This window comes from Lathyrus oleraceus, chromosome 2, assembly GCF_024323335.1.
Source record: "Lathyrus oleraceus cultivar Zhongwan6 chromosome 2, CAAS_Psat_ZW6_1.0, whole genome shotgun sequence".
NCBI classification, from domain to species: domain Eukaryota; kingdom Viridiplantae; phylum Streptophyta; class Magnoliopsida; order Fabales; family Fabaceae; genus Lathyrus; species Lathyrus oleraceus.
This window is the reverse complement of record NC_066580.1, coordinates 21,135,138-21,143,549: the sequence shown is the minus strand read 5'-3', so window position 1 is coordinate 21,143,549 and position 8,412 is coordinate 21,135,138. Positions and strand designations below refer to the sequence as shown.

At 40.5% G+C, this 8,412-nt stretch overlaps 1 protein-coding gene across 1 annotated transcript; it reads right to left on the bottom strand.

Moving 5' to 3' along the window:
* Positions 1–5,978: 5,978 nt before the first annotated feature.
* On the bottom strand, positions 5,979–8,030 carry LOC127121698 (uncharacterized). The gene is made up of 2 exons (XM_051052147.1): positions 6,489–8,030; positions 5,979–6,392 (listed from the first exon to the last, which is right to left on the bottom strand). Exons 1-2 carry the CDS (start codon positions 8,028–8,030, stop codon positions 5,979–5,981), a joined length of 1,956 nt encoding a protein of 651 aa, XP_050908104.1.
* Between the last annotated feature and the right edge of the window lie 382 nt (positions 8,031–8,412).

Genomic DNA, 8,412 nt, shown 5'->3' with positions numbered 1-8,412 from the left:
TCGAAAGGCATTACTTTGTAGCAAAACGTGCCCTAAGGGGTAATAAAAGTGGTTTTCTCTATGTCATCTGGAGCCATCTTGATTTGATTGTATCCCAAAAAACCATCCATAAAGGAGAATACAGTAAAACTTGCAGTGTTTTCTACCAAAGTATCAATGTGTGGTAGAGGGAAATCGTGTTTTGGACTAGCTTTGTTCAGATCCCTATAGTCAACACACATCCTCACCTTTCCATCCTTTTTAGGCACAGGTACAATATTTGCTACCCATTGTGGGTACTTCGCCACTGTGAGAAAACCAACGTCAAATTGTCGTTTGACTTCTCCACGAATCTTCAGAGCCATATCTGGTCTCGTTCTTCGGAGTTTCTGTTTTACTAGAGGGCAGTCTGGCTGAAGTGGCAGCTTGTGCTCAACAATGTCGGTGTCCAGGCCCGACATATCCTGGTATGACCATGCGAATACATCCACATATTCTTGTAGCAGCTTGACCAATCTCTCTTTGACGCTTGCTTCAGGTGTGGTGCCGACTTTGACTTCTTTCTTCTCTTCCTCTGTGCCAAGGTTGATTGTTTCCACTGGTTTTTCATGTGGTTGAAGGGCTTTGGGCTCGTGCTTGAGCAGCCTTGCCAATTCGTCGGGGATGTAACAATCTTCCTCATCCTCTTCTTCCGCTTGGTAGATAGGGGAGTCAAAGTTATGGGAGGGAGTAGAGTCATTGGATTCAACGGGGTTATCATTTATTCTACATGTTTGAATGATTGATTTTTTTTAGAAAAGTAAAAGTAAAAGATGCACAAATGAAAAGTTTTTTATTTAAAAATATTGTCTTTTTCTTAAGAGAAAGCAAAATAATGAATAATAAGAATTTAACAAAATGTCTTTCATTCACTGATAATGATTATTTGAAAATGAAAAGGGGCCCTACAACATGATCCATTAACCTTGGGCAGAGCTAAGGATTTGAAAGGAAAAACAACAATTATTACTTTGACAAAGGAAAAATTTCGGGGATCTCAACCGCCTTCTAGTTGTTCAAAGCTGTCTCACACCGGTAAACCAAACATGGATCATCTTCGTCTTCGGTGCTATCTCTAATTGCATTGACCTAATTGTCGCATTACGCGAAAAACCGGCGGGAAACGAAAACAACAGAGCCGCCACCGTGCGTTATTTATCCCAAAGAGGGAAAGGAAACGCTCGAAGTAAACCTGGAAAAGACATGGTCTCGCGACCAAAGAGAGATGGGATCGGGAGTCGGTTATGCGAAGGGAAGGTATTAGCACCCCTACGCATCCGTTGTACTCGACGGGATCCACGCACAAAAGGAAGGATAAAGTTGCTAAACACTGCTCAAACATCACACACTGGCTGGAAAGAGACACAGGAACGACAAAAGAAACTAACTCGGCATGACATCGCATCCTGGGCCTACATAGCCTGTCAAGCACATACATCAGAGTCGACGTAGTTCGGGACAGGGGGAAACGTGCTCGCTAGGATGTCGCATCCTATGCATACGTATCTTCTCGGACTAAAGAAGAATCAGAGCACTCGTAGCTCGACTAACGCACGCCAAACAAAACCAAACAGGAAATCGACTGCCAATCGCTGGACTTACGTCAAACTCCACACAAACAGGAAAACATGGAAACCGAATGCCAATTGCTGGACTTACATCCGACTCCGAACCAACAAACACACACACAGGAAACCAACTACCAATCGCTGGACTTATGTCAGACTCCAACAAAGAAACTGGAAACCGAATGCCAATCGCTGGACTTACATCGGACTCCAACCAGAAAAGGAGAAACAACTCACACAAACAAAACAAAAGGGCGCCCAGAGAGATCAGCTCATCTCCTGCCTATGTACCTCATCTGGTATGAGGATCAGGGCGACGTAGTTCCCCTACGCAGAGAAAGAACTTCTAACCTAACCAGAGACTGGGAAATGACAAACTAGAAGGGAGACTAACTCGAGCCTAATAGTTATCATGTAAATTCACCATGGTCCTTGGTTGAAGTTTCTACCTAACTTGCACAGGAAGCAAGCTATCCTAAACAACACAGGCAAAGCAAACATTCACACCAATAGCACACACTATATACAAACAAAGTGGGCTCACACAAGGTTAGGCTGTGAAACACAAGCCGACTGGAATCGGGTGATGTTAGCTCTTAACCTTAACATTGAGAGTTAAGGTGAAGCAGATGAAAAGGAGATGAGGGGTGTGCCTCATAGCTTCTATCCCTGGTCTGGGAAAGCTTTGAATATTAGAAAGTGTGGGAGTTCAGAAAGTTGGAACTCTTCTCCACAAGTGATTGACTCTATAGATCTTGGGTTAATATCTACAATGCATCAACATGTTATGTGAGCAAAGGGATGACACACTGAATAGCAGGAGATGGATTACACATCTCTTTTATCTGCCAATTGCCTTATCAAAGGACTTTTCCTGCTTAGCACAAAAGTAAACAAACACAAGCATTGCCTCTTAAGGAGGGCTTCAGACAGGCGCCTGCCCAAGTAACAGGACAGGTCTTCCAGACTACATGAAGTCAGAGAATTATACCTCAATGCTTAAGCAACCAAGCAAAGCAAAAGCAAGTTCAAAATGAACTTAAGCAACTAATGTACCTGAAAACAATCCAACTCAGTCAGTATACAAGTCAAATGAACTAAACAGACAACCAATAGTCAACAGTCAACAGTCAAACAGACAAGCAATGCAACCAGGTGCAAGGCATAAGCTCAACTCAAATGAGCTAAGCCACCTACAAAACAAGTCAAGATTAGTCAACATTGACCAATTAGTCAACTCAAGCAAGTGAATCAATCCAATCATGGCGATGTGCTTCTTAACCTGAAAACAAAGCTCAAACATAAGCACAAACCACTAGGACAAGGCCTAGGGTCAAAGAGGGAGAAATAATTCAAAACAGAACATGAAATTCAACATGAATCAACCTTAATCAATTAAGAACACAATACAAAAGATCTCATGTCAATAGCATTCACCAAATTCATTTCACAAATCAATCATGGCAAGGTATGCAAGGTGAAAGCACATTGAAGCAACAGAATAAACAAATGCACATTAATTCCAAAATGATTCAATTAATCTCAAGAAAAATCATGGCTAAACAGAACACACAACATGATCATTAAACAAAAAATCAAGGCATTTGGACATGATTAAGCATGGTAATCAAATTCATCAAGTCAAGGTAATCACAACAAGCTCAAATGAGGCACCAAATGTTACATCAACTTCGCACAAGTCTAAAACAGAATTGGAACATGGTAAAGACCTAAAACCAAAGCCACAATAAACTTCAACATGTCTAGAAACAATGTGCAAAATTTCACATTCATAGGATAAACAACCATCATTTCACAAATCATTGAAGTTCAAGACTATTCAAAAGTGCACAAATGACCATCCAGCAATAAAAATATCAAACAAATCAGAAATGAATCCAAAAATTCCAAGAGAATTCATGATCAATCACAACATGCATATCAAGCATCATACAAAAAATCACATCAATTGGAGTTCATTTGGCATGGCAAAGAAATTAATCAAAATCAGCAAGCAAAGGTGTGACACACATTGTCACACCTACATTCAAAGGATCATAACTCAGCAACCACAAATGATAAAAATGCAAACTCAACACCAAAATGTCCAGCAAGATGTCTAGTTTAAGCATGTAAAATTTCATAATCATTGGATTAAATCTCATCATTTCACAAAGCATATGGCAAGCAAGGTACAAAATATGACACATGCATACAAACCCTAGGCCAAATTAATTTTCATCCGTGCACAATTTCTGGAAAAATGCTCATAAAAACTAGAAACAATAAGGATCAAGATGAAACAATTCCCACATTATTTGGATCAATATTTATTTAGTTATGATTTTTTAAAGTGAAAGAAAATTAAAAAAACATGAAGAACATAGTATGAATGGCATGGAGGGAAAATGTAAAAAAAGCAAAAGGCATTGGAATTTGTGGTACAGGCCGGAATCGAACACTGCACAATTTTAAATTGAGGCGCCTAGAGTGAAACGCGCCGTTTCACTTAACTAATGTGGCAAGGCAAAGCGCTCATGGCCAATCATAATGCCATGCGTACGCTGAGTTGGACCAATACATGTCCACAAACATCCAAACACATGCAAAACGCGCCAGGCAAGATCAAACAGAATTCTGGAAATAAAACCCTAACAACTTCATACGCATTCATCACGTTCTTCATGCTCAAGAACAAAAGTGCACAGAAATACAAAATACGCACATCATCATGTTCATCTTTCATCATACATCAACAATCCATATCTAATTTAACCTAATTCAACATATATTCAAAGATTCGAAGCCATGAAGTTTCACATGTCAAACTTAAAATCACCATAACTAACACAATACTTCATGAAAATCATTGATCTAAAGCTCAGCTTGCTCAGTGTTCAAAGATCTACCATAGTCATCTAACAATTTCATGAATTACGACATTCAAATTCTGACCTTGTTGAAGATGCAGAAGTGGAATTGCTCGATTCAAGCCTTGCTAAGCACAAACAGATGATCCAATGCTCTTGTATGATTGAATGGATGAATGTTTGAATGTTAATTGTGCTTGATCTGTCCAGAATTTCCAACTGCCATGGATGAATGCAAGCTTCGAGCTGCTTCAAATCTGAATGAATTGTGATGGTTCTTGCTTCAAACATGCGCCATAATCCTTCCAGATGATGATTTGATCAATGGATGATGAATTGGTTTGAAGAAAATTGCAAAAGTTTGAGAGAAAAAGTGTGAAGAAAAATTTCAGATCTGAAAATGTGATGATGTTCATGCAGTTTTCTGTTATGATTAGCTATATATATGAGCTCCTAATCATGCTGTTAATCACAATTAAGCCAATTGCCAATGGATTAGTGAAAAGAGAGTGTAAATGCAAATTGGCCAATGCACCTCATGCATGAGATTACCAATGGAACAGTGCACGAAATTGGCTTGGAAATCATTTGAAATTCTGTTTGGAGCCAAGTGCAAATGGTAAAATGTGAAAACAATGCTTAATTTTCAAATTTGGAATTTCCCTCCAAAATTCAAATGAAAATGCAAAAAATTTTGTGATGGAAATACATGGAATATGATGCATGTTTTGGATAGTGCATGTTAAGACATGAATGTTGCAAAAAGAACCACTTCATTTGGCCTTATGGTTTAAAAGTTATGCATGTTTGAAGTTCAAATTCACTTGGTCATGCTTGATCCACATCTTTTCAACCACACATGAGAAATTCATGACCTTGGACTTTTTGGAAAGGGGAGAACAAGATCTTCAACTTTCATGTTGGACAAAATTTCATTTGAAGCTTTCTTGATGATGTAATCTTGAGGAGAAAACCTTTCCATTTTTGGCAATTTCATATTACAGGTCACTTACTATTTTTGGAAAGTTTTCATCTGACCTCAAATTCTTCAATGTTGATGTTTGAAATGTCAAATGAGACTTATATGGACATGAATGAGGCCTCTCTAACCATCTCCCACCTTCAAATCCATGATTGAATTGACAGTTGACTTTGGTTGACTTTCTAGGGTTTCAGATGAATTGCATCTTGACTGATGAGCTTTGAACATCCAACCTTTGGCCAAACCACTTCAAAATGATCCCTAGGTCATATGAACTTAATGATCCAACCCTAGAGCTTTGCTTCCATAGGAAATGCACTTGCTTGCTTGCACAACTGAATCTCCTGACCAGTCTTGACTGATGACTTGCACTAGGCAATGGACAATGCAATGCTATGCAGTGGACAATAATGACCTAAAAATGAAAATGTATATACAAAATGGGAGGTGCAAATTTGAGGTGCTACACTGATCTCCATGGATGAATCCTGTGCTAAGGAATACTTCCTGGATGCTTCGGGTGTTGTCCTTTGCAGGGACTCAGGCTCCTTTCACAGCGGAAGGCACATACCCCAGACCAAAGCGATCATGCTTCTCACGAATATCAATAAGTTGACCCCAACCTTTAGGGTTTCCTCCTTCAATGCTAGACTTTGCGCTTTTCAGAGAAGCGAAAGATGAACAAGTTTTCCCAACAGGGTCCTTCATCTCCATAAAAGTGGCGTTGGCTATTTCCAGAGCTTGGAAAGAAGTTTCCAAAGCGTCCTCATCAGCCTCGATATAACTGAAGGATGAAAGATGACTAACCACAAAGTCCTCTTCCCCAGAAATGATGATCAGTTGATTGTCCACCACAAACTTCATTTTTTGGTGTAAAGTGGAGGTGACTGTCCCTGCAGCATGAATCCAAGGACGTCCCAGCGAGCAGCTGTACGCTGGATTAATATCCATGACCTGACAATTAATTGGGAACACATGAGGGCCAATTAATATGGGCAGTTCAACCTCTCCAATCACGGTTCTCATGGAACCGTCAAAAGCTTTCACTACCAAGGCACTAGGTTTCATAGCTGGTCCTTGATAAGATAACTTGGCGAGTGTTCTCTTTGGCATAACATTCAGAGAAGATCCAGTATCAACCAAGACTCTTGCTAAAGCATCATCTTTGCATTTTACCGAGATATGGAGAGCATGATTGTGACTTTGTCCATCCTCAGGTAATTCCTCTCCACTGAAGCTCAAAGTATTGTAAGTTGTGATATTCACAACTACTCCATCGAATTGGTCAACTGTTATGCTTTGCGTTACATGAGCTTGGGAAAGCACCTTCAACAACGCCTCCCTATGGGCTTGGGAGTTCAATAGCAGAGACATAATAGAGATCTTAGATGGTGTTTGATGCAGCTGATCCACCACTTTGTAATCACTTCTCTTGATCAACTTCAAGAATTCAACGACATCTTCAGATTGGACCACTTCGGTTTCTTTAGTAGGAGTTACAACTGTAGATTCCTTGGTCGGCCCTTGAGGAGTCACATTGAATTCAGGTGTATAGATTCTACCACTACGGGTCATTCTGCTCATCCCGGCAATATTGGTGACGTCCTCACTCACAGCTTCTATCACTTCGACGTCTGCACTTCCTTCAACGACCTTGTCCACAACGGTAATCTCATATTTCCAAGGCACAACCTTAGTGCTCTCATATGGGAAAGACATGGGCATACATATCTCAACAGGCGACGAATGACTATTCGCCAGAACCACTCCACCACTGTAATATAGGATTTCAACTGGTTCGGGTAAATTGAAGCAAGGTTCAATTACCAACACATCTTCATTCTTCGTAACGCTGGATATCTGAAGCACTCCTTTATTCATCAAGTCTTGAATGTTATCTCGTACCACCTGACACCCCCTTGGGTATGTGGCACACTCTTCACAATTTTCATGACTATCATTAATCAGACCAGCTTCCACCAACCGGGCATGGAACGCTGCCAGAGGAGTCTTGACATCCTCCACCTTCTCAACCATAACACCAGCAAAGGCATCTTCAATGGCGTTCACTGAGGGATCTCCATGGGGAGGAAGAGGATTATTCTTCACATTCGGCCCTATATCTTTAAAAGACAAGATCTTGCTGTCAATCAACTCACGAACCCTATGCTTCAAAGCATAGCAACCATCTAGGTCATGCCTGGGGGCACCTTCATGAAAAGGACAGTGTGCATTAGGGTTGTACCATGGAGGAAGACGATCAGGTGGAGGTCCCATAGGTTTAGGAACCACCAAACCCTTTTGCAACAGGGAGGGATAAAGCTCAATGTACGACATTGGGATTGGATTGAAGGTCGCCTTATCCCCTTGCCTCCTATTCTGGTTCTGAGCATTTTGCCTTGGAGCTTGAGCTCTCGGTTGTTGATAGGCAGGAGCTACTGGTGCTTGTTGATAGACTAGAGGAAACGTAACACGTTGAATCGGAGTTGGTCGATAAACTGGAGGCACTTGATAAGCCTGAGCAGGTTGTTGATTGAATGCGGGCGTCACAGCAACTATGTACGGCTGCGGAGCGTACTGGACAGGATACATGGGCTGCTGATAGGGAAATGGTTGTTGAACATATTACTGAGGTGAATATTGTTGTTGTCTCCTTCTTTGAGGGGATCTTCCTTGGCCAACAATCACAACATTTGTTTCCCCTTCCTTCTTTCTGGGAAACCCTCCAGAGAAATTCTTTGGATTATGTTAGGGACCAATTAGTACTACTTTTTATACCATTTTATTGGTCCCTTTTACCAAGTTTTGATGTAATTACACACTTTTATCTTCATTAATTTGTATAAATGCAATTAGGTTTAATCTATTTTGTTTCGAATAGTTATTTCACATTTTTTGTTAGTTGTGCAGAATTATGGATAAGCAAGACCTTGGTTTCAACATAACATTTTGGAGGAAGCTTGCCAAACAAGGA

What these genes read in the sequence shown, in the direction of transcription:
- LOC127121698 (XM_051052147.1), bottom strand. Translation starts at nt 8,030, where the DNA reads ATGTATCCTGTCCAGTACGCTCCGCAGCCGTACATAGTTGCTGTGACG. An exon ending in CTATGAAACCTAGTGCCTTG is followed by an intron (nt 6,393 to 6,488) that starts GTAGTGAAAGCT and finishes ATTAATTGTCAG; the next exon opens with GTCATGGATATTAATCCAGC.